General features: G+C 50.8%; 1 protein-coding gene across 2 annotated transcripts in view; it reads right to left on the bottom strand.

Moving 5' to 3' along the window:
- Nucleotides 1-25,658, bottom strand: part of PLXNA2 (plexin A2) — a 236,939-nt gene that overhangs the window by 110,962 nt on the left and 100,319 nt on the right. For both annotated transcript variants that reach the window (XM_055583110.1, XM_055583109.1), the window contains exon 4: nt 20,045-20,179. In XM_055583110.1, the coding sequence (XP_055439085.1) occupies nt 20,045-20,179 (135 nt within the window). The remainder of the gene's footprint in view (nt 1-20,044; nt 20,180-25,658) is intronic.

Here is a 25,658-nt window from a genome sequence, read left to right as displayed (position 1 = left end):
GCGGGCAGCCATGCCTTCTCGGGTGAGGGTGCCCGAGGACCGGTTGTGGAGTAACTGCCAATCATGGCCCACCCTTCCCGTGAGTTCTCTTTAAGCCACAGCTTTATTGAGATATAATTCACATACTGCAATATTCACATATGTAAAGTGTACAAGTCAGTGGTTTTCAGGATATTCAGAGTTTTGCGTCCATGACCATGATCAATTTTAGGGCATTTCCCTCACTTTCCAAAAGAAACCCTGTACCCATTGGCAGTCACTCTCCATTTTGCCCGCCCCTGCACCTCTCCAGCCCCAGGGAAGCACCAGTCAGCTCTCTTTCTCTATGGATTTGCCATTCTGGACATTTTACATCAATGAAGCAAGCAACAGGAGGGTTTCTGTGGCTGGCTTTTTTTTTTTTACTTAGTATTGTGTTTTCAAGGTTTGTTCCTGTTGTAGCTCCGTCCATGGGATTTTCCGGGCAAGAGTACAGGAGTGGGGTGCCATTGCCTTCTCCAGTAGCGTGTATTAGTAACTTCCTAAATTTCTTCTGTCAAGGCCAAGCAAGTGGAAGAGCAGAGCTTCACACACACACATAGAAGCCAGTGTCATGATGGAAACGGTCCAAATGTCGCCCCAAGAAATCTCACTGGATCAAGATTAGTTAGTAGTTACAGACTTAGAGGTGAGACAGCTGGAATCTATTTTTTACCACCGAGGAATAACAGTGGAGAAAGGATACATTCTTTTGAGTGTGTATTTTTTTTTTTTTTGCACACACTATACCCTTTATACAAAGAAAGGAAAACAAAAGAGGATCCAAATGTAAGAGTCTCCTGTCTGCGGTTTTATGATTTAGATTTAATGTTAAGAGGCAAATGAGCGTCTCTTGGTATTCTGCCCATATGTCTCTCTCTTACCTCTTAAAAGTGACAATTCCCAGCTTTATTTTTACAGTGTAAAAGAATGACTCTCCTCTAATGGTTATCTGTCATTGTTTATGTTTCAAGTAATTTTAGATGTTCAGACTGTAGCCTTAGGATGCAGGGAAGCCACACCTCTGGGCCAAAGGCCCCCCTGAAGGAGGAGGGGCTTATACGCTGGACTGAAATGACAAAGCTATTCATTGGACTCGGGAAATGTCAATCACCTTTGTTCTATAAAGGATGCGAGATGTGTCCCTGAGGGGCAGGTTCTGAGAGATACAGGTTATCTATTCTGTCCACCTAGCTCCAGGGTGAAAATATTTAAAGACTAAATTGTTGGTGAAGCTTCAGTCTCTGTCCTGATGCCCACCATTATGTCATGGCCACTAGATGTTAGTCTAGGGCTACAGAGTGGTTCCAAATAGGAAAAGGAGTACGTCAAGGCTGTATATTTTCACCCTGCTTATTTAACTTATATGCAGAGTCCATCATGAGAAATGCTGGACTGGAAGAAACACAAGCTAGAATCAAGATTGCCGGGAGAAATATCAATAACCTCAGATATGCAGATGACACCCCCCTTATGGCAGAAAGTGAAGAGGAACTAAAAAGAGTCTTGATGAAAGTGAAAGAGGAGAGTGAAAAAGTTGGCTTAAAGCTCAACATTCAGAAAACTAAGATCCTGGCATCTGGTCCCATCACCTCATGGCAAATAGATGGGGAAACAGTGGAAACAGTGGCAGACTTTATTTTTGGGGGCTCTAAAATCACTGCAGATGGTGATTGTAGCCATGAAATTAAAAGATGCTCACTCCTTGGAAGGAAAGTTATGACCAACCAGATAGCATATTCAAAAGCAGAGATATTACTTTGCCAACAAAGGTCCGTCTAGTCAAGGTATGGTTTTTGCAGTGGTCATGTATGGATGTGAGAGTTGGACTGTGAAGAGGGCTGAGTGCCGAAGAATTGATGCTTTTGAACTGTGGTGTTGGAGAAGACTCTTGAGAGTCCCTTGGACTGCAAGGAGATCCAACCAGTCCATCCTAAAGGAGATCAGTCCTGGGTGTTCATTGGAAGGACTGACGCTGAAGCTGAAACTCTGATACTTTGGCCACCTCATGTGAAGAGTTGACTCATTGGAAAAGACTCTGATGCTAGGAGGGATTGGGGGCAGGAGGAGAAGAGGACGACGGAGGATGAGATGGCTGGATGGCATCACTGACTTGACAGACATGAGTTTGGGTAAACTCAGGGAGTTGGTGATGGACAGGGAGGCCTGGAGTGCTGCGATTCATGGGGTCGCAAAGAGTCGGACACAACTGAGCGACTGAACTGAACTGAACTGAACAGGTTAAAAAAAAAAATTGAGCTTAATGCAAAATAGAACCAGGTATACCATGGACTAATATCTATGCTTCAGGAAAACCCACCAAAAGAGGGTTATGTGACGCCTTCTTGCTTTCCTAGAAATTGATTTAGCTTGAGCTCCAGGAAGAGGAAATTGTCCACAGCCAGGCTGAGACAGAGGCACGGACTACAGTGGCCTCAGTTGCCAGACACGGGGGTCATGGTTGCGGCCACAGGCGGAAGCAGGGAAGAACTCGGAAATGAGGCGTGACTGTGAAGCCCAGGTATGACGGCTGGTGACTTCCTATCTGGGCTTTTCAGTGACCCGTATCCCCGGGGACCTCAGGGGAGACCCGTGTGTCACAGAATCAAACTCATGTTTAGAACTACATCCATCAGAAAACAGCAGTCACGACACCACAGAGTCTGTTGTATAAGGCCCTATCTCGGGAAATAAAACGGTACAGGGCTGCTACTCTAAAAAGGTCAAGCATTGTTTATTAACCATGCTCAAAACATCTCATTAAATCTGGGGGCGTGAGAACAGTACTGACTAATATCATACATGTGACATGGTTTTCGTGGCGGTGGGGACCGCGCTGGGGCCAGATTCGCAGTCTAGATTTCCTGCGGCTGCTACTTGGAAACCCTGGGCTTGACGGGCTGCTGTCCCATGCCCAGCACCTCTCTTCACTCCATGCAGCAGCGGGGAGGCACTGGTCACATTTACGCAGCCCTGGAGCTCCTTCTTGTCCTGGAATTTACTCCTCAGCCCATCCTTGGCAAACAATAGGTGAGCCCAGGTGAGGGAGATAGGACTCCAGAGAAAGTCGGGGGACTAGACTTTTCTCTATTAATCTGGGCATGCTCCAATTTGCACTAAGAGCGTACATTTGCATGTTGGATTCTGGAGGCCCCAACTGCAAGAGTATTAGATAAAATAAAATTAATTATTGTAATCCTCTGTGATCACATTCAAACCCAATATTCTCAGCTTGGCACACAGCATAGGTTTGTCTGCCCGCTTCCCTCCGTGCTTTCCTATTAAAACTATTTTCTCAAACGCTGATTGAGTTCTGGCTGTATTATAGGCACTGGAGGGGTGTGGGGTACCTCGGACCTGTAACAGGTACCCTGAGTAGCTTAGATCCTAATGAGGGAGGCACCAAATAGATGTTCCCTCCAGGTATGTAGCTTTTACCATAAAGTTAGAGAAACTCAGAGAGCTAAATTCATTCTGCCTGGGGTCAACTGGGACCGTCTTGAGTTCTGATGGAACTCAAGAAAATGGCAGCAAGCAGATACTCTCGTCTTTCTACAAGTTCAAAATACCTGCCTGGATCTTTCGTCTGTATTCTGCGTCCCCTCCTTCTAGGGAGGCTGTTCCTAAAAGAGACAGCTCCTCAAGAAGAGATGGCTCAAGGCTGAAGGAAGGCCCATGGCTCTGGGTAATTGCTGGGTGGGCCTGAGACAGTGCGTGTAGTCAGACAGCAGGATGCCAGCTTAGCCCGACTTCCTGCAGAAATCTGCTGGGCCTTGGCAAACAGTCTTGACATGGAGCCGTGGCGTGGTTCCTTCTGGCTTCTCCCTGAGCTGAGGCTTTCCCTGTGGTTCTGGAGATGGGATCAGTCATAAAATATGGGCCCTTCATTTTCTTGGAGAAATCAGACTCCCCACCCACCAGTCTTCAGTGGTCACTAGTTGATGAATTGCCCAGCACGGCCAGGGCCCATCTAGAACGTTCAAGAGCTTTTTCAAAGGCTCCTGGTTGCTGTGTGCCAGGCACCGTGCTCAGCGCTGTGCTTGCGTCACCTTATTTCACCCTGCTGCATCTGATAAAGTAGAGTCTACCCTTATAGACAATTTATCTGAGGAAACGGAAGGCTCGATAAGATGGGGTCGTCGGATGAGGGTCAATATAGCAAGGGGTGGGGACAGGATTCCAGATGTGCTTAACATGGAGTCTGCCTTGCCCCCACACAGCTCAGTCTTTCAACCCCAAGAAGGTAGCATGGCCTGTGCTTAGAGGTTCCAGCACCCCTCTGCCTGCCTGGCCTTTCTGGGCATCACAGGCTCCGCTTTCACTCTCTCCTCTGCTCCCCTCCCCTCCCTACCACCAGAGCACTCCTGGAAGGAAACTCAGGAGTACGCAGGCAGGCACACCGTGTCCTGGGCCCAGGGACAGGTGACCTTTCCAATTCAGCACCTTTATAAATCTTACCTAATGAAGTTAAGGGGAAAAAAGAATTAATGAATAAATGAAGGTTAAATCACTCCCTGCAGAAAATTGATGCTGACAGCGATAGCCAAGAAGAGAGCTTGGAAAGCAGGGAGCTGACTTGCCCAAAGGCTTTTAAAATTCCTCTCCCTCAACTCCCGTTCAAGGGAGCTGGAAGGCTGGCCAGTTCTGGGATGGGCATTGAAGGCTTTGGGAAGTCCAAGGCAGATGGCCTGAAGGTGATGGAGTCAGAAAGCCATACTCTACTTTGGACCATTTTTTCCAGAAGTGAATTTGCATATGATATAATATGGGTGCATGTGCATACACATGCACACACAGGCATACTGTATATACAATTAGCTCCTGCAAGACACAGAGCTTGGGTCTGCCTGGCTCATTTCTGGCCTTCTGGGACCCCTGTCAGCACCCACTTCTTAGTCATCTTTATCTCCTCCTCACCTCTACACTTGTCACCGTTTCCAACGACGAACCCCCAGGCCTGCCCATCTCAGCCCAGCTGGCTCAGAGGGGCTGTAGGTGAATGTGTAGCTGGCTTTAGGGATGAACGAGAAAGAAAAGCTGAAAGGGCTGTGGACCACTGCATCCATCCAGGCCAGGAGCTCGCACACAGGGTGGCAGAAGTTGAAGGGAGATGGAGTGAAAACTGCAAAGGTCAAAGGACAGACTCTGGGGTGAGGAACTGGGAGAGACTGTGTTGCTGCCTTACTGAGAGCTCTGGGGCAGGTCGCTTACTGGCTGACATCTGTGTGCAGCTCCACAGTGAAACCGAGATGGAGAAGGAGCCCTGCAGAAGAGAATCAGCAGCAGAAATCCTCCCTGGTGGGAGCAGCGAGCAGGAGCCATCCATAATTCTGGTTCTCCTCCCTCTCTATGCCTGCTCACAGGTTTTTAAGACTCCGATCATGAAGACGGGGTGGCTCAGAGGGCCCGGGGCAGCTCGCCCGTCCTAAGTGTGATGGGGCATGGGAGGCAGGAAGCCAGCGCTGGGTTGATGGAGGGGCAGGGATGCTGAAGGTGGGCTGGAGCCGCGTGGTGGGCGGCGGGGAGCAGAGAGGTGATACGGAGCCAAGAGCCGACTAGATCAACTAGTAAATAAAAGGTCACAGTGATTCTCTCCAGGCGCCCAGGGAGAAGCAGACAGAGAGCTCTGCTGACGGCAGGAGCTGACAACTGGCAAATGAGCCTCTGCAGTTATCTGTTCCCTTCCTTCTTCTTGTCTCATAAGACAGAGGCTAGAAATAGATGCAACTGGCAGATGACTGAAGGATGAAAAATGAGCAACATGTTAGTTGGAGTGGGGTTGGCAGTGGGCGGTGCTCAGAGGTAGAGGAGCAGAAAGCTCATGAGTGAAGCAGAGGGAAGGACAGGGCTTAGCTGGAGCTGCTTCTAGGGTCTGGCTCTTCCTCTGTCCCAGGCATGCTGCAGGGATTAGTCACTGAATCTTCTTAGCACCCTTACAATGCAGGTCTTACTCTTCTCCCCATTTTTCAGAAGGTAAAACTGAGGCTTTAGGGAGGATAAGCCAGGCTCAACGAAGAGCGGCAGAGCCGAGAATACAGGCCCACCTGCCTCCAAAAACGAGCTCTTTAGATTATCCCACAATGCTTCCGAACCCTCCCTTTTCTTGTCTTTTCCCCTCTTCCAAGACTTCAGCAACTGTTTATCGAGCACCTAGTAAGGGCCAAACACTGCAATATGTCTTTGGGAGACAGAAGCCGCCTGGACAGACAAGGTCCCCGTCAGCAAGGAGTGCTGTTGGGATGATCAACTGAATGAACCGAACCGGCGCACTCTCCTTTCCCACAAACCTGCGTCGGGCAGAGGTTTCCCTGCCGCACAGCCGGAGGGGTGACTGTCCTGAGGGACGGGGCGCTGGCCTGGCCACAGGGGGCTTCAGCAGTGGGCTCTGCCCGTGGCGGGCATCTTCCTTCTCACTGCGCATCTTTTGACTTGCTGCTCAGCTCCAAGGCCTGGCCAGGGTCCCCGCTGGTGGAGGAGGATCACAGAGAGCTGGGCATGGGCTTGTTTCCTCCCGGGCACCGTATGCCAGCGGCAGGGTTGGGGAACCAGTGGTACCTTCTCTCTAGGCTGAGGCTCCTCTCCTCTTGGCAAGAGGAGGTGGGGAGCATCCACTGGAAGGCTGCCTGCCTGTGAGCTGTGGATATTCCACGAGGACTGATGCCCCGAAACCCTTGCCTTCGGCTCCAACATCAGATTTAGGGGTACGGTCCCTGAGCATGCTGAATTATTTCATGCCTCCATGCTTTCCCTCACTTGAGAAGCATTCCTTTGTTTTTTGTTTTTTGTTTTTTTTTTCAAAAAAATTGAAGCAGAGATGATTTACGATGCTGTGTTAGGAATCACAGGCTTCCCCCATGGTGGCTCAGTTGTAAAGAATCTGCCTGCAGTGTGGAAGAGGCAGGTTCGATCCCTGGGTTGTGAAGATTCCCTGGAGGAGGGCATGGCAACCCACTCCAGTATTCTTGCCTGGAGAATCCCAGTACGGGCTACAAGTCCGTAAGGTCACAAAGAGTTGGACACAACTCAAGTGACTTAGCACTCATGCATATTAGTAAACACAATGTGATTTTTCAGATTCTTTGGCTTTGGCTTCCACTCAGTGAACCCCCTCTTCTTTCATAATATACCTAGAATATCACCCCCTCCAGGAAGCCTTCCTTGACTCACCGGCTCTGTCGGGTAGCACCCTCTCACACATTCCCAGTGCTCTGCACACTGTTGTAAATGTGGATGTGTGCGTGCATCCTGGATCTGTGATTTTGTGAGGGCGAGCTCTGTGCGCATAAGAAGTCCTCAGAGGTTGTTGATGAGTTACTCGGTGGGTGAATGGCTCACTGAGACACTGTTCTCAGCTCTGTCCACTTCACTTTCCCCTTTTCTAATCTTCCGTCTGCCTGGCTCTCCTCTCTGCCCATCTCCCTCTTCCCATCATTAAACACGACTTGATGGACAGACTGAACCCAGACTGCTTGGAAGCCACCAACGGCTGATGACATGGCCAGTTCTCCCTCCAGCTGGTGCAAATTTCAAACCCCAATCTGTAGGTGGTCTGGTAGGGAGTGGGGATAACCAGAAGCAGGAGAGAGGAAGGGAACTCTGGGCGGAGTGGTGAAGGCTCGGGGAATTGAACTGTGCGGCATGCAAACTATGAAGGAAGACTGTGGCTGAGACGCTGGGTCCCTAAGTGGGGCAGGCGAGATCAAAGGGCCAGCTGGAAAACCACAGCGAAGCCGGGCTCTGAAAACAGCAAGCCCGCCTGCAGGAGAGGGCGCATGACCACTTCCCCCCGCAGTGAGCACAGCAGAGCTTCCTGCCCTGTTGCAGGAAAAAGTCGTGTTAGTGGAGAGACCTCTCCACAGCCCAGAACACAAAGTGATGCTATTTTCACCTCCCTTGTCTCCACGTACCCCTGTCTCACGCGCATACACACATGATCACACAGGCCGATCTGGGTCAGCCTCCAAGGGCTGTACCCATAGCCACCGTCTGAAATACATTTACGGCTGCAGAAACACCCACATGTCATGGCCGCGGGGAGCATTCCGATACATTTTATTGATGGGGAAACTGAGGCTCCAGTTGGCCTTAACTCAGAGGCACTCGTGACAGTCTGTGATGAGTCCCTGGAGGCAGGATCCTAACTTCCCACTCCCCTGACACTCTGCCACACTCACCCCTCTGCTGCCCCTCCGACTCCCTGGCAGCTCAAAGTTGGCTTCTAAATGTTGTCCCTTAGGCCAGCCCCAGAGGGAAAACCTGTCTGACAGGCAGCACATGTGAGTGAGCTGGGCAGAACTCATGGGTAGTGAAGCAACCCTCTCTCTGATATTTCTAGAAACTAGCTTAGGGGGTCATTTCTGGCTAGAGAGCTCAGCAACTTTTCTCTGGAGAAATCCACTAGTGATCAGCTTCCCGTGTTGGGGAAAGCCAGTGTTCTAGGAACCTCTGGATAAAAGGCCATCTCACAAGGGCAGTGGGACCCTGGTCCAGGCAGGAAGGAGCTCAGGCTGCCTGCTGAGGGACCCCATGGAGTATGGGCTGGGCTCTCAGAACCCTAACTTGTGCTTCTTCCCAGGGGCTCACTAACCCCCCCACCCTCGCCCCTTCCATACCCGGCCAATCTCTTGGCATCTCCAAAGCTTCATCTTCACATCACAGCAACTGTTCCAGCTGCCAGCAGGTAGAAATAACTGACAAGGGCTCCTCTTGATGTGGCCCTCTTTTGTGTTGATCAAAACACCAAAACGAAATCAGGCTCTCCGCATCTGACTGAAGCCTAATTGGAAATCCAAAGCGGCACTAAATGTTACGGTCTAAATAAAACATGCTCGGTTACAGAAACTCCACGTGGGGAGTGTGAGAGGGCGCTCTGGTAGGGAGCCGAAACGTAGGCTGCAGGGTTTTGGGGCGTCGTGATGGGGCCCCCCGCATTTGGCTAGATGAGACAGACTCAAGATGGCAACACAGAAGGCTCTTGAGAGCCCAAGAACCCCTGGGTAGGGCCAGCGAGGCAGCCGATCGGTACCTGTTGCCTGGCTCACACTTGGAAGTGCGCCTAAAACGCTCGATCAGCTTTGTGCAATGTCTCTCACGCGTCTGCACCTGCCCTCCTAGCAAAGGTGTGCCTCTGCCAGACAGGCCGTGTGGTAGAGTGTGCAGGGCAGTGCTGGCCTCACCCACTGGGCACCTTGAACTGGGCTCCTAGGTGGTGGGGGGATGGCAGGCAGGGCAGGAGATAGCTTGGCAAGCGCCTCTGCCCCGGCTCTGCCTCCTAGGAGTCCCTGGGGGGCCCGGCCTTTCTCTGGTCGCTGGACCCTGCCGCCCCTGACTTCCCCCCGTGTCACACGGGGCTGAGAATACCAGTCTTTCAAGGTTGCTGTAAGCGGCTGAGATGATGCTGGCGGAAGACCCGGCCTGCCGGACAAACAGCAGCTTCCTGGGGCGGGTGCCCTCTCTCTTTCCTCTCTGACCACCAGAGACATTTCCTGTGACTGGACACATCGGGCAGCAGGCCTCTATTGGTTTCTTTTTTATAAAACAAAACAGCGCCCTGCCCCAGGGTCCTTGGCGGGTGTCCAGGGAGGAGTCTCGAGTCTGGCCTGGTCTGGAGCCCTGAGAGCTGCAGGTGGACCGGGAGCAGGGGGGCGGGCCCGCTGCAGCCGTGCGGCCACCAGGGGGCGCCATCCCCGGAGGACGCGGGACAAGGCTCGGCTTCACTCCGCGTCTGTTCCCTGGTCAGGGTGCGGGGGGTGGGGGGCGCTGTCCTAGCTCTGCCCGCGGGCCAGCTCAGGGGCCCTGGGCAAATTACTTAGCCAGACTGAATCGCAGTTTTCTTATCTATTAAAAAAAAAAAAAGCAAAGACAATACTATTTATCCCAGGAGATTGTTGTATTAGCCCAGGTCATGTTTGCAAACTATCAGAAGAAAAACACGACCTAAATGTTAGTTAGATTTCAACACGTCTTAAATTAGGTAGAGCTGAGAGGCAAGGCGGGGTGGCCAAGTTTCTTTTCGAGGTGTGGCTGTGAGGGGAGCTTGATTCGCAGAGCTTCACCTGGCGATTATGCATGGGGCCACCACCTTAAAAGCATAATTACTGTTACTAACGTTTATTAAGCAGGTAATGCATGTCAGGTACTTTTCAGAGTGCTTTTTAATGTATGAATTCACTTCATTTAATATTTTTAATGTATTCATTCACTTCACTTAATCCTCAAGCAATGTCATAATTATCCCCATTTTTAGTAGAGGCAAGCGAAGCAGAGAGGGGAAACAATTGGCCTAAGGTCACACAGCAGGCAGCCAGGAAGGTGGGCAGGCTGGCAGTCTCCAGAGCCCATGCTCTTCATGGTGGCCAGGAAACTGCCCATCATCAGTCACTATCTACTTCTTTGCACTCTGGCTTGGTGGATACTTTGGTCTCAAGGTCTCAAAGGTCCCCTGTTCTCACCTATAAAAGGAAGGACTGCCCTTCACCAGACAGTTCCTGAAGCTCCCCCAGCTCTGGACTGCTAGGTCAGGGAGAGGGTCTGTCCTCTGAATGAGCCCAAGCATGGGAGGGACGAGGACAGGGCTCCCCATGGTCGGTATGAGTTACTTCAGTCACTGGGCATGCTGTATATCTCTGCGACAGTACTGCTCACTTTATATCGCAATTTATCTATACGTCATTCTTCCCCACCGGAATGTAGCATCCCTGAGGTCAGGGATTATATTTTATTTATCCCTATACAAAAGCATGCTGAACGGTGCTGTTGTTGCATTGTAAAGAACAGAAAGAAATCAAGAAGGTACCTATTTATAAGACCTTTTGCTGGAATATGACTTAGAAAGATTGCCCTGTCTATATCTGCATATGCAAATAACTTGCCAGTGGACAGCTCTATGCATTATACATGGTAGACACTTAATGGTCTGTTGAATGAATGAGTCTGTGTATGCAAATGAGATGCAAATCTTTCCTTATTTTAATTTGACCCTTGGGAACATCTACAGGGACTCCCTTGGGCTTGGGTAGCTTTAATGTTTTTTAATTGAAAGTCTTTTTTTTTTTTTTTTTTTAACACAACCGATGTTCAGTCTGGCCTGTGCTGAGTGAAGCTGTTGCCAAGTTGGGAAAAGAATGCCGGGCTGGACCAGGTGAATTAGGATTAATTCTGGCTTTTTTGGTAATTCGGGGAATGATCTAGGAAGTGATTCCCCTCTCTGGCATCGTTTTCCTCATCTTTAGTATATGGGGAGGAGTTCCTTCTGGGATTGAGGTATGGTGATGTCCCACCTCTCCATCCTAGGAACGTCATTCTGGGTCATCAGAGAGTCAGCATCTGGCAGTCCTACCTGGTAAGAGACATCACGTCCCCTGCCAAGGATTAGAGGAAGAGTCTCCAGCCTCCCTGCGCATTTAGAGAAATGAGCTTTTTTGGCACCGGTTCTCCCAGCCTGGGCATTGTGTTCAATCATTTCTTTCCAAACCAAAGGATTTTAAAATAAGAGGCTGGAGTTTTCTTTCTTAAATACAAGCCAAGCGCCTGATTAATAGGGTGGGTTTGTGATTCGCTTCCTTCATGTGAAAATATTTATTAAAAATGCTCCAATGAGAATATTAATAGCCAGGGAATCAGCTCCGTGTCAGCCTCTTTGCTCCCTGACATTTGAAATGGGGGGAGAGAAAGAGGGGAAAAAAAATCAAACCCGAGCCTGGGGTGGTCACTGGTCCTTGCGCCCCATCCTCCGGGAGGCAGGCTTTGCCCCTCCTTTGGGAAAGACGCTGAGATGTGTGCTTGGCTTCTGGGCCACAGTGCGGTCCTTAACTAGAAACATGTGTGCATCAAAGGCCTGGATTGAAAGTGACACATTTGAAAACACAAGTACGGCAGAAATTTGCTTATTCTCACTTTCCTAATCCGCAAACTCTGTAATTCTCCCCCAAAGTCCCCCAGGCTCTGCTCCAGCCCCTGCCTCCTCAGATTCCCTCCTTCCCCGGCTGCAGCCCAGGCCTCTCAGTCCCGGCAGAAGGGAGGTCTCCTGTTACTGGGACTCCAACCGCCTTGTAAAAATACACCTTGGCACGCTCTGCCTGCGCCCTGGGAAGCCTTATCGCCAGGACTAAACAAATGTGCACAATCAAAATAATAGTCTGAGATGTCAAAATAAATGAGCAGGGGCCATCTGGAAGGACAGCTCCGCACATTCTTTTCTGCTCCTTCCCCAAGTCGTTAGAGGCCTAGGGGCTTGGCCGTTCAGTGGTGTTGGCCACAGGTGACAGACTTAGTACCCTTACATCACAATAAGGCCCTTTGAAAATGCTTCTTATTTTTGGCCCTTGGTCCTGGTTTATAGTTGACAGGCCCTCCTCCAAACCAAGGAAACCAAAATTGATTCTCAGGTGAAGCTGGCTGGGGTGGCATGCTAGAGGCATTCGGTTTGCCCTCCAAGTCCTCTCCCCCACCATGCACGGGGTCTTAAACCGGTGCAAGGAGCTGAGGGGCAGGGGTCTCTCCTACGCTTGAAACATTCAGAGAAGGGCGGCTTCATAATCTTTCCAAATAATTTTGATTTCTAGTAACTCCAGGCCAGAGTTCTCCTTGCCCCAACTCTCTGAAACGACTTAAGGTGGAGGTGGTGAGAAAGTCACTATCCATTCATCAATGGTGAAGTCCCATTGCCCTACCCTGCATGTGAAGGTGGATTGCCCAGGAGAAGGGTCTTTTGAGTGGGCTGCCGCAAACTCTGCACAGGGATACAAGACCAGGACAGCCCTTGAAAATCACATGCCATCACCTGGGCAGTTTCCAGGTAGCATGATCCTATTCCTGATGGATTCCTTCAAAGGCTTCCCAGAAGCAGTTTCAGGAGCCACCTTTGATGTAGGTCTCCTTTAGGGCTCAACACAACCTTCAGTCCATCAACAGCCAGCTTTAAAGCTACTGGCACTTTTCTGTGAGTTTAGGGAAACCAAACCAGTTCTGAGGACTCTGATCTTAGGTGTTGGGTTTAGCATAGGCTGAAATGGAAGCTGGCCTGCTCTACACCCCATGGGCCTCATACTGGGGTCAGGATGGGTGAGCTGTGAGTCCTTACCAGCGCAGATGCTCTGTGGGTTCCTGAGACAGGAAACCATGTATTTATCTTCCCCGTGCTTTGGGTCTCAAAGTGGGGTCATGGGCTACACGCGCCAGAGTCACGGGGAGACGGGCGGTAGAGAGGTGAGGAGGCAGGCGGAAGAAGGAACTGTAAGACTTCTAAGGTTAAGTCATAAAGAAGGCAGTAACAGTCCCACCTGTTAGATAGTTAGAATAGCAAACAGGAGTCCAGAAATGGCGGTGGTTAAAAGCAAGGAAGGGAAAAGCCCGCGAAAATGGAACAAAGGAAGGTCCGAAGACCGGAGTGAGGACCTCAGGTAGAACGAACAGCCCTGCTGGCTTGCCCAATTTACGCGGGGCAGGCCCAGGGGGAAGAGAAATCATATAAAAAGAGGAGCCGAAGGGCGGGGGTCTCTCTCTCTTTCTCCCATGCGCTGGCGTGCTCCCCCCCTCTTCTCTTCACGTCTTTGGGTTGGCATGCCCTCACGCCTCGAGGATGTATTTTCCTGCTATTTTCTAAATAAAATTGAGCTGTAACACGGAGCTGTAACATGGATTTGTCTAAGAGCTATAACACGGTCTGTTCGAGACCCGAGAGCTATAACAGTCTGTCCAAGAGCTATGACATGCCGAGGACTCTAACGTCCGGTGCTTCAAATTTTTGTTGAGACGAGACAGAACCAAGGAGAATACACTCGCCTGACACACGTTATCTGGGGGAATATTCACTCTTGGAGCCCTGAGCGGCCGTGCTCAGGAAGTCTGAGCACCTTGAGGCCGCCATGCTGTGAGGAAGCCCAAGGCACAGGGGGAGGCCTCGTGGAAGCCACAGCAGCTGACGGCCCAGCTGGTTCCAGCTGCCATTTGAGTGGGAGGACGTGGCTCCAGAGCATGCTAGCCCTAGTCATCCAGTCACCCCCGCCCATTCACGTCTTCCCAGCTGAGGTTCCAGTCTGGATGCTGCAGAGAAGAGACAAGCAGCCTTTGGGGCACCTGCCTGAACGCCTGACTTAGTTTGTGAGCACGGCGGCTCCATCTATGGCAGTGAGCTGGAGATACAGTTCACTTCGTTGCAGAGGTCAGACATGGTGGGCAGCGCCTTTCTACCCCACTGTCCACACACGTGGCCAGACAGGAGCCTGAGTCTTGGGGGATGACTGGGGCTCAGGGTCCCCCTCCCTTCTCTCCACAGATGCCTGGAATACTGGCCTCCTGGGCCTCACACATGAGCCCAGAGCTGCCTCTGTCTGTATCAAGGGGAGCAGGACTGTTTAGTCTGCTGGGCACATTCCTGGACTTTAAAAATAAATAGCAGATTGTGAGCAACTCAGCCGGACGCTGTCGTTCGACCAGGGCAGAGGTTTCTGAGGCGTCCCTTGGGATCGAGCAGCAAGAATGCCAGGTTGGAGGTGTTTGCCCGAGACTGGGATCTGTCTTACCCGTAATTTACAGTGGAGATGCTTCTGGCCCTCCCTGAGGTCTCAGAAATTCGAATAATACCACTAATAACAATGTTGTTGTTCAGCCGCTCAGTCATTTCCGACTGTTTGCAACCGCATGGACTGCAGCACGCCAGCCCTCCCTGTTCATCACCAGCTCCCGGAACTTCCTCAAACTCATGTCCCCTGAGTCGGTGATGCCATCCAACCATCTCGTCCTCTGTCATCCCCTTCTCCTCCTGCCTTCAGTCTTTCCCAGCATCAGGGTCTTGTGATAATGATGATAATCACTGCCACTTATTGAAAGCACTGGCTGTGTGACTGAGCACTGAGGTCTCTCAATCCTCGCAATGGTCACCACTATTAGGCCCATTATACAGATGGAGAAAGTGAGGTGTCAAAAAGTGAAATCGCTTTCTTAAAGCCATATATCTAGTTAGTGGCAACAGATGACGTGCAAGGTGGTCTGACGGCCATGCTCGTGCTAATTAACCACTATGCTATCTTGCCTCTCCAGGTCTTGAAGTAGACAGCAGCATCCCATGCCCTCACCCACCCTAAACACACACACACACACACACACACACACGTGCGAGCACGCACGCCCACACCCATCGCCAGCCTCTCTGCTGTTCCCAAGGCCTTTTCCAGCCTTCGCGGAGCCATTCTCCACTGTGACTCCCTTTTTCCATTTCACCCTTCGCTGGATCATTTTATGCCTCTATTCCCTCTGCTAATTCAAACTAATTAAAGTATAAAATAGAATAATTGCTTCCATCCCCATACTACTTTCCCATCCACCCCGCGTACAGGGGGAGCTTCCCTTTCGGAGAGTGGCCAGCCTGACAAGCTGGGTGGAAACTGGGGCTATCAAGTTTCTTTTCATCTCATGACTTAGGTTTTCACTTGGCTCACTGCCTGATTTTCCCTGGACCCGCAGTCTGACTCCCATTAGACACCGAGGATGTGGTAGCGACTTGTATCCCCTCCCACAACATCTGCCTGTCGGTTCGCTGTCGAGGAAGCCGGGGCGGACTTTCTAAGGAAGGGCCGGGCAGCGTATCAGTGGAGCACCTGGGCAATTAGTAGGATTGGGGGAATCGGGTCCCAAACGCTCCCCTGGGACCGGCCGGCCTTGGATCTATTAACAGAACATTAACACTAACTTGTCAAAGGTCGTTAAGCAGTGGCACTAATGGTCCAACACTTCTTACTAGTCCTATTTCTTAATTACATTTAATTAACTAAGAGAGAGAGAGAGGAAGCTTGCCTGAACACATGAGCCTATATTGGATTCTTCTGACTCTGTGGGGAGGGGAGACTCTCTAGGCAGGACTGGAGGTCAGGCACCTGCATCTACTCTCTTGCGGCATCAAGGATACAACAGGCACCATGATTTGGGGGAAGGGGAGGGAAATGGAGACAAAAGCTAGGGACCCGGGGAAGGGAGAGATGAGAGGAGGCTGCCCAGAGGTTTATTGTAAAGTAGAGTGATGGAAACCCCCATTCCCATCATGTCTTATAAAGTCAAAGTCTTAGGTCTTTCAGGGAACTCCAAAGCCTTAGATCGTTGCCTCAAAACAGGAATCTGCTTATCCATGGTGGTGGTTTAGTCACTTCAGTCTTGTCTGACTTTTGCAACCCCATGGACTGTAGCCCTCCAGGCTCCTCTGGCCATGGGATTTCCCAAACAAGAATACTGGAGTGGGTTGCCATTGCCTTCTTCAGGGAATCTTCCCAACCCAGGGATCAAACCCGGGTCTCCTGCATTGCAGGCCGATTCTTTATCAACTGAGCCACCAGGGAAGCCCATAGCCACCATTCTATCCTCACTGCAGTGTTCATCCTTGGGGGATGAAGTTCATACGAGCACACACAGCCTCATAAAAAGCCTCCTTCAGAAAGTTCTTTTGGTCTAACCTCAAGATTGTTTCCTGTGCTTTGAGGCTGTCTTCTGGAGATGGAAAAGAGTCCTGATCCCCAGACCTTAGACAAACTCTTTAATAGCTGGAAGAGACTCAAAAGTCATATTTATTCTCTCCATCTTTCAAGCTGAGGACACTGAGTCCCTGGGAAGTCCAGGGTCTAGGTCACCAAGCTGGCTAAAGGGGGGCTGGAATGAGAGCACAGGGCTCCTGGCCTGGCCTGAGGCCTGCTGGCAGTACCGACCGCCACTCAGCTTCCTCCTAATCAGCACCCATGGGCTGAGAGCTGGGAGGGGCCGTCAGGAATGAGCGTTTGTGGCATGCGAGGTGATGCGGCAGGAACTCCCTGCTTGCCGTCTCAGCCCATATCACATCGACCCCCGTGAGACGAGGTGGTGGGACTTGTCTGAGGCCACCCTGTTGAGAGCGTCAGACCTCAGACACGATCCTGTTATTGGACACAAATCTTCCATTTCCACCAGGATTCACTGGTGGCTTAGACAGTATAGAGTTTGCCTGCAATGCAGGAGACCAGAGTTTGATCCCTGGGTCAGGAAGATCCCCTGGAGAAGGAAATGGCAACCCACTCCAGCATTCTTGCCTGGAAGAATCCCACGGATGGAGGAGACTGGCGGCGGGGGCTACGGTCCATGGGGTCACAAAGAGTCGGACAGGACTGAACGACTTCACCTCACTTCTTCCATTTCAGAAGGGAAGAAATAGAGGCTGTTAAGGGGGTCATCCATCCAGTATCAGAGCAAACACTGAACCAGAACGCACGTCATCTGATTTCATTACCATTGACTGTTCTCTCGCCACACATTCAACTGCTCCCTTAGAGAGGTCCAGGCGGTCTGTGAGAACTCTGCACTCATCGCTGCTCGCATCACATGGCCCTCCTGAGTGGCTCTTGGCCCCTCTCCCCGAGCCCGGCTCCTGGTGAGATCCCTGGGGTAGCGACTGGCATGTGGCCTGTGGCTCTCCAAGCGACAGGACTCCGAGCTCTACCACCAATTCCCCACCCTCCACCCCGACACTGCCCACTGATCCAGGCTCCGCCTGGCACAGGGACCTCCCCGACTCACAGCTCACCTGATTCCAGATAGCCACAGGGCATTAAACCCAAACTCCTCCTATATCTGTTTAGTGTGACAGTTACCGCTGAGCAGCTCTGCTTTGGTGCAAACTGACAGGAGCTGGGCAGCAGACCCAGACGATGAGACTGAAGGAGGGTTATTCAGAAATGAGCTGCAGATGCTCAGTTTAGTCAGAGCTGATGCTCTCAGAGGCAACATCAGATATTGTTTGGAGAGGTCATTATATTCCCTGAAGGCCACTTATCAGCCTCCAGCCCTTTCCTTTGGTCACGTTTTGAATTCAATTTCAAAAAGCATCTCATTTGAGTGAAAGATATGAATCTCTGGACAGAGGAGCCTGGCAGGCTACACAGTCCATAGAGCTGCAAAGAGTCAGACGGGACTGAAGAGACCGAGCATTTAGCCCAGAGATGTGTCTCAGCATCGTCTCAGTCCCACTAAAGTCTCACTGGCCACTTCTGTTAGCTCTTTCTGCTTTTCCACTTCATGGGGCTCTGAGAACCCAAGACAGAATTTTTATCCAGAGTTAGCTTGCTCCTCAGCCATACTTAACATCTTCTGAAATATTAATATCATGTCAATGTGGCTCTATTTCAGGGCTCCCCAACCTCTGGGGTCTAATGCCCGATGGTCTGAGGTGGAGCTGGCGTAACCACAATAGAAATAAAGTGCATGATAAATGCAATGTCCTTGAATCATCCCGAAACCAACCCCGCCACCCCCCACTGCCGTCTATGGAAAAACTGTCTTCCATGAAATTGGTTCCTGGTGTCAAAAAAGGTGGGGGACCACAGGTCTATTTAATCCCTCTGACCATCCTTTTATGCACCTGCCTATGGGACCATCTATTCACCCATCCTTCTAAATCTGTAGATAATTCTGCAGAAGCATCCAGAATGGTGTTCATCAAATGATGACATGGTGTTACATTTGGGGCTGTTTGGTTTGGGAACTTGTTATTTCCTTTTCTGTGTGTATTATTTGAATTTGTATGGTGCCCATCTACCATTTTAAAGAAATAACTGTTTGTTTTATAAACAAAGAAAAACAGGAAGGAAAGGCAGAGCATTTATAGCCTCCAATCTGATGCTAAAGATTCCCTTGTTAGATTCCAAGCAACTTAAGGAGAGTGACCAAGTTCCATTTATTGTGATGTTTTTCCAGAACGTTGTTCCCAATAAATACATGACCAGCCTTTTTTTTTTTTTTTCTTTTTTAGGGTTACAAGTTCCCATCTGGCCCTGTTTATGCCTTGATCATGGGGGCTACATAAAGGCAGGTAAAAAAAAAAAGCGGCTTCAAGAGGATGTGGTATGATTTGCCAATGATTAGCCTCTGATTTGTGTCATCTCTTCTGAGAAGGAATTTTCAAGTTAGAGTTGCAGCCCTACTGCCTTTATGCCATCAGGTATCCGTTTACCGCTGCCTCCTTCCCTCCTCCCTTGTCCCTGATTCAGAATTCACAAACACAAACATGAAGGAGAGAGAGAGAGAACGCTGGGCAGGTGAACCTGATGACAGATGCCTGGGATCTTTGCAGTGTTTTGAGAATGATGCTCAAGCAGGGAGGCAGCTTGAGAGAGCTCGCTGGTTGTCCAGCACAGCATCCTTACCTAGCCCAAGTCAGTGTCCTCTGCACCAAGACAGAGTCACGGTCCTTTCTGCTTCTTACGGCCTTGATCTTACCATGGGCAGGTCAATGACAAGGCCGCCGCCACTGCTGACCAGCTGTTGACCCACTGGCAATGAGTGGAAAAGGAGCCAGCTTTTCCTAAGGTCTAAGCTTTGCTTGCTGCATCTCCATTGCTTTGGTGAATCCCTGTCTTCCCCTTCTCTTATCCTTCACTACGGCTCTCCTTGCATTTGCCTTCGCTCTGCTCCTACATATATCAGGTCGAATAAAACCCCGAGGGAATAACGTTTCACCCAGGCAAGTGGGGAACCCACTCGGGGGTTACCCAGCAAAGGAGAGAGGTCCATTTCTCAGGGCTCCCCATCTCTGCAGGCAGAGCTGCAGCTCCTCAGAGCTGGCCAACTTCTACCTGGCATCCCTCTAAGACTCAGGCCAAGATTTTTTTTTTTAATCTCCTTTTGGGGCCCTATCTTGGGTTTATCTCTCCCAGGACTGAGTCCAGCCTGGAGGCCTGGATTATTTACACATCTTTGGCTCCCTTGAGCAGCAGACTCTGTGGGCCCCGGGGCAGTAAATCTACCTTCTAATCACACCAAGCTGCTCCGTGCAGTCTGGCCTGTTCTTGCGGGGCTGTTCATCATGTGCTCAGACAGGGTCTGTGGCCTGCAGAGAAGCTCCGGGAAGCGCCTGGCCCCAGTGGCTTCTCCCTGACTCCCTGCATAAGCTTCCCCGGGCCTCTGAGCAGCAGGCCCAGGGGTCTCTCTTGTTCCTCGGAAAAGCTTCTGCAAAAGGTCATGGTGATCTGCGCCTCCTGGGCTCTGGAGAGCAGGGGTAGGTGCCAGCACGTACCTGCCTCTCAGACATGATGTACAGGTAGCGCTGGTCGATGGAGAAGGCCATGTCCCGGAGGATGGGGCTCCCATCTTTGAGCACGGAGACCATCTCATATTGGACCCCACCGTGGGGGGGACCATCGGCTCGAATCTGCGAAAGAAACAAGGGCATCCTCAGCATCTGTCCTCGGCAGCCCCTTGTGAATTCCCTGCCTGAGCCTAGAGCAGGTAGTTTATAGAAGATAATCCTCATGTCCGGTCCCCAAGGGCTACCTGAAGCAGGCTGGGTTACAGGGAAGACAGAGGTGCTTCTTAGTTCAAACAGTCCAGTTTCCACCAAGAGGAATCCTTTTCCAAGCAGTCTGAGTGTGCTGGTCTGAACCTTCTAATGGTGGGTTTATTTGTGTGTGCATATATGTCTTTAGGTGTGATCTGAATATCCTTACATGGTTATTCTTGTGTGTGTATGCACATGTACTCAGCACCGTGTGATGGGGGGGTGTGAGTGTGTGCTTGTGCACACTTGGTTGCGTTTGGGGTAGGAGAATCAACATCTACACACAGTGGTTCTGCCTTGAGCAGGTAAGGGAGGATGGTGGGGCCAGCACAGAAACCATCAAAAAACTGAGGATTTTAGGATCTCAGAAAGAGCTTTCTGCTCCCGCCACCCCACCACAACAATATCCCCTGAATGATGTGTGCAAATCCACCAGGTGATTTTGGGGAGCCAGGAATCCCTGAGGACAGAAACCTGGGAGTCAGTCTCAGAGTCCATCCCAGGATAAGAAATCAGGACGAACCTAGAGATCATCAAGTTTGGTGCTTCTCAGGCTTGATGTACATGAGAATAATTTGGGGAGGTTTTAAAACACATGGCTGGATCCATTCATCAGGAACTCTGTGCTTGGGGACCTGGCATCTTGTTTGGGTTTCAAAGCTCCCCGGGGGACGCTAATGAGCAGCCGGGGTTTAAAGGCACCAATGTCACCCACGGTTCTCAAACCAGCACGCCCGGAGAACCACCTGAGGGAGTGGAGAAATTCACCCCGGGACTATCCCAGTTTCTGATTCAGGGGGAATGAGGCCTGAGAAACTTCATTTCTAATAAATTCCCAGCTGATGTGGAGACTACCGGGCTGAGGGTTGGAGAAACATTCCTGTAGTCTAAGCATTACATGAAGTGTCCTGGTAGCTCAGGCGGTAATGACTCTGCCTGCAATGCCGAAGACTGGGGCTCGACCCCTGGGTTGGGAAGATCCCCCGGGGAAGAAAATGGCAACCCACTCCAGTATTCTTGCCTGGAAAATCCCAAGGACGGAGGAGCCTGGAGGGCTACAGTCCATGGGGTCACAAAGAGTTGGACATGACTCAGCAACTAACACTCAAGTTGTACATAGAATATGGAAAGCCAGTAGAGAGAGGCCCCCGAGGACCATCAGTTCATACAGAAACAAGATGACGGGGAGCCCATGGTTTGAACGCACTCCTCCTGCCAGGCTTCCTGTTTCCAACACACAAGCTGACTGTTGACCAATTTTGCCAACGCGGGCCGTTTCTTCGTTCTCTGTCCATCTAAACCCCCTCGTTCAAGCCCACTTCCCCCATAAAGCCTTCTCCAATATCTCTACCACACTAATTGCTCCTCACCCTGAGGGCTTTTTGTCCTGAGATTATAATCAATTGACTTGTTCATTGTATATATATTAGCTAATGCGTATTGACTACCTACTTAAATTGTTCTCTGATTGCCTCACATGTGCGTAAGTCCACCAACATTTTGAAGGCAGGAATGCTTTCTGTTTCTCTGAGGACTAGCCTCTGAGGACTAGAATGAAACTGGGAACAGAGCCGGTGACGGATAAAAGGGACTGCTTGAGAAATGCTTATTGAAAGGACATGAACTATGATCCAGCTGATAAAGTATCGTGGGCTCTTTCGTGCTAAATCAAAGTTGAGGTCAAAAGACAGTTTTCTCTGGATGATTTTAAGATGAAGTCCTTCCCTCCTATTCACTTTGATTTCTCTCTTGGACTTCTAACCATCTCCTTCCCTCTGCCCATTTCTCCCACCCCACTGAGAGCAAGGACTATGACTTATTCATCACAAGCGCTAAGCATGGAGCCCGATGCCACAGTAAACAGGCAAGCATGGACGAATGGATGCATTTTCAGTTTTTACTGGCCTAGTAGGGAAGGTCAGGAGCATTTATTTACTGCAGACTTGGGAAAGTTGGATTAGTGCTCCTTTTCACATTTTTCTAGCCTCCTAAGAGTTCGCATACTTGAGGGGCCTGAGCCGGGGTATGGTCTGTGATTGTTGACTTGGCTGGACTGGCGTGGGTAAGAAGCAGACCACGATCCCACTGTGGGGCAGGGCACAGTGGTTCTGGAGCTCCTAGTGGCGGGACCAGCAGATTCCTGCGTGAGGCCCTGTGCCTGGATCCCAGGGGTGCGGCCACTGGAGCAGGGCGAGAGTTGAGGTGCCGTGCTTTCCTTGCCTGCTTCGTGGGTGACTTTGGTGGGAGCTCTGGTCTTGAAGATGAGGGGGTGACCTCAGTGGAACCAAAGAAACTCGCTCTTAGCCACTCTTACCCCAGAAACTGCCCTGTAGGGTAGATTCTTCTTTTCCCCTAAACTCCTCTTTCGACCTTTTCCTTCCTAACTAGTGGCTTCCTACTGTTCCAAGCTGCTGCCTTGACAACTGTCATTAAAGCCCCTCCTTCCAGGCAGGGGTGAGGAGGCCATTTAGTTCATTCTTGTTGGGTGGAGGAAGACTCAGGGTCAGCAATGATGCGGTGGGGCCGAGGCTACTGTTCCCCACCCTGCAGCGAATCTCATGATGGATTCAAACAGAGGGAAGAACAAGGGTCTCAGTCTGGGAAAATGCCCCACAATGAAAATAGCTCCTCTTAGCTTTCAGAACAGCATTCTCTCTTAGATGGAGAAATCCAAAATTTCCAAGAGATTCTTCTAGAAACATAGTAGCTTTTAATCACAGAAGTTCTCAGCCGGGACTTCCCTGGTGGCCCCGTGGTTAAGAATCTGCCTTACAACACAGGGGACATGGGTTCAATTCCTGGTCAGGGAACTACCACGGAGCAACTAAGCCTGTGCTCCGGAGACCACGAGCCCCAAACTGGAGAGAGTCCTTGAGTCTCAACGAAAGATCCCCGTGATACAATGAAGACCCTGCATGCCACAACTAAGACCAAATGGAGTCAAATAAATACATTAATATTTTTTAAAAAGACTGTTAAAAAAAAAAGTTCTCAGGCTACTGCAGGATGTAGGGGGAGATGTGATAGTCATGACTTCTGATTAGCTTAACCTCACTATTCCATATCCATAAAATGGGAGCGTTCAAGCTCCGCTTTCTCCTCTGAAAAGGAAATGTCCCAGTGTCGCTTCCCACCCTCCCTAGGACAGCTGCTCCTCTCCAAGGATGTTTTAATTTTCCTCCAGGCACTGGCTCAGCCCCAAGAGCTGCAGAACCATCATCCTACTTCAGGGCTGGCCAGCTTAGGATATCCCCACCTGGGCAGGCTGGTTAACCCTCTGCCAGATATATCAACCTCCTCCCCAAGAGGCTGGGCACACACACTCAGAAGGAGGAACACCTCGTCTGGCCCTCCCTCTCTGGGCCCTGGGACTAGATGGTACCCATGGCCATGTTGGAGTGGAATCTTACCAAAGATAACTTATCATCACATACTCTGGTATGTCCCAGTTAGGACTAATCCCAGTCCTTAACTTTTTTCTGAATAAGAAGGCTAAACTTTTTTTTTTTCCTGTCTACAATCCGAACCTTTCAATAAACCAGTTGAGGCCAGAATCTAACCTACAGAACTCTGAAAACATCAGAGCTGAAACAAAACCAGAACAGAAAATGTTCTTCATACTGAACCTGAACTGAGCTAGCCTATGTCACTCCCTCTAAATCCCTGGAGAGGGGAGCAGTCCTGCCCGAGAAGTCCGTACTGTTCGGCTTGAGGTGTGCAGCCCTCCGAGATCCCGATGAGAAGACAGAGATGTAGAAGGGGGACAGGGGGCTGGGGTCCCAGGGATGAGGTGCGGGTGGTACCGGCAGGCTGAAGGTGGGTCGGGCCAGCTGGGCAGCAGAGGCCGTTCCCTCCCCTGATTCCTCTCTCTCCCTGCGGGCAGCACGCCTAGTGCGACACCAGGTTCCGGGGTTTCTGCTCTGACTGTGTTCTTGTTCTTGTCTGGGCTTGATTTCTGCCTCCTGTTTACTTTCAGGTCAGTTACCTCACCTCCCCGAGCCGCAGTTTCTCTCTCTGAATAGGCGATCTGCTCCGTACCTGTCACAGGAGAATCACAGACTTAGGGACACTGCTGGAGCTATGGGGCTTTGGAGCCCGTCTCATCCAAGCCCTTCCACTCGTGGACGCAGGCGGTCAGGGCTGGCCCTGGGGCTCCCACCAGCTCCATCCAGGGTGGTCCAGAGGAAAACACGGCTGATGAAGCCAACACCCCTGGACTGAGGAGGGACAAGGGTGGCCCTGTTGTAATTCAAGCCCAGGGGTCCCCGTCTTTCTCTGCCTTGGAAGTTTTCTGTTTTGACGTTGCCCTCCGTCCTCGCCAGACACAGGATGGGGGTGGTGGAGACTGCGGCAGAAACCCAGACAAAAGTGGATAGTAAAACGCAGCAGCTTGCGTCTGTCCTGTAGTGTCCCGCGATCAGAGTTCTCTTCAGCTTTGAAGCTTGAGCCCCAGGGCCAGGATCCAATGACCACAAGGACACAGGACGCTGAAATAGGCCAGGAATCCAATCCAAGAGAAGGGCGTTATCAGACCGAGCCGCACAGGCCCCAGCCAGGTAATCCAACCAGGCAGAGGAGGAGCGTGGAGTCCGCGCAGGCAGGGAGGTGACGCAGGCCAGAGGGGAAAGCTGGTCACTTCAACCTGTCTTTCTAGTTGGGCTCCTCCTCTCCTGGGAGGGCGGGATCTCAGCGGACACGCAGAGTTAGCGGTTGTCATTTTGCTTGGACACCGCTCAGAAGGTGGGACAAGATGGACAGTGTCCTACAACGGAGGGCGACAGTCTCCACAGAGACCAGCAAAAGGAAAATCATGTGCCTAAACCATCGGACAAGGAGGCTGAGGCTCGGTCCAGGCAGAATTCCTGCTGAGAGGAGCCCCTGCCGCACAGGGGGAGACCGCAGGAGGCCGCGCCCTCCTCCTCAGGAGGGCTTTGAACACAGGATGGCTTCTTTGGTTCACGGTTAGATGTGGACCTGCCTCAAGGTGGGATGGACTTGGTGGATTTTTCAAAGGGCCCTGTTGGCCTAAAGAATTTAATAATAGCTCCCATTTCTATTGGAGCTTCTTTGGTGGCTCGGCGGTAAAGAATCCACCTGGAATGCAGGTGATGCCGGTTCGATCCCTGGGTCAGGAAGATTCCCCTGGGGAAGGAAATAGCAACCCACTCCAGTACTCTTGCCTGGAAAATCCCATGGAAAGAGGAGCCTGGCGGACTACTGTCCATGGGGTCGCAGAGAGTTGGACACGACTTAGCGATTAAACACACAACACACACAACCACTTCTATAGCTTTTATAACATGCTGACTGCTGTCGAAAGTGCTTAACAAAAATGAACTCATTTAATCCTTAC

The sequence above is a fragment of the Bubalus kerabau genome, chromosome 5 (genome assembly GCF_029407905.1).
Source record: "Bubalus kerabau isolate K-KA32 ecotype Philippines breed swamp buffalo chromosome 5, PCC_UOA_SB_1v2, whole genome shotgun sequence".
NCBI lineage: Eukaryota > Metazoa > Chordata > Mammalia > Artiodactyla > Bovidae > Bubalus > Bubalus kerabau.
The sequence above is the reverse complement of the archived record's forward strand: the minus strand, read 5'-3'. Positions and strand labels throughout refer to the sequence as shown.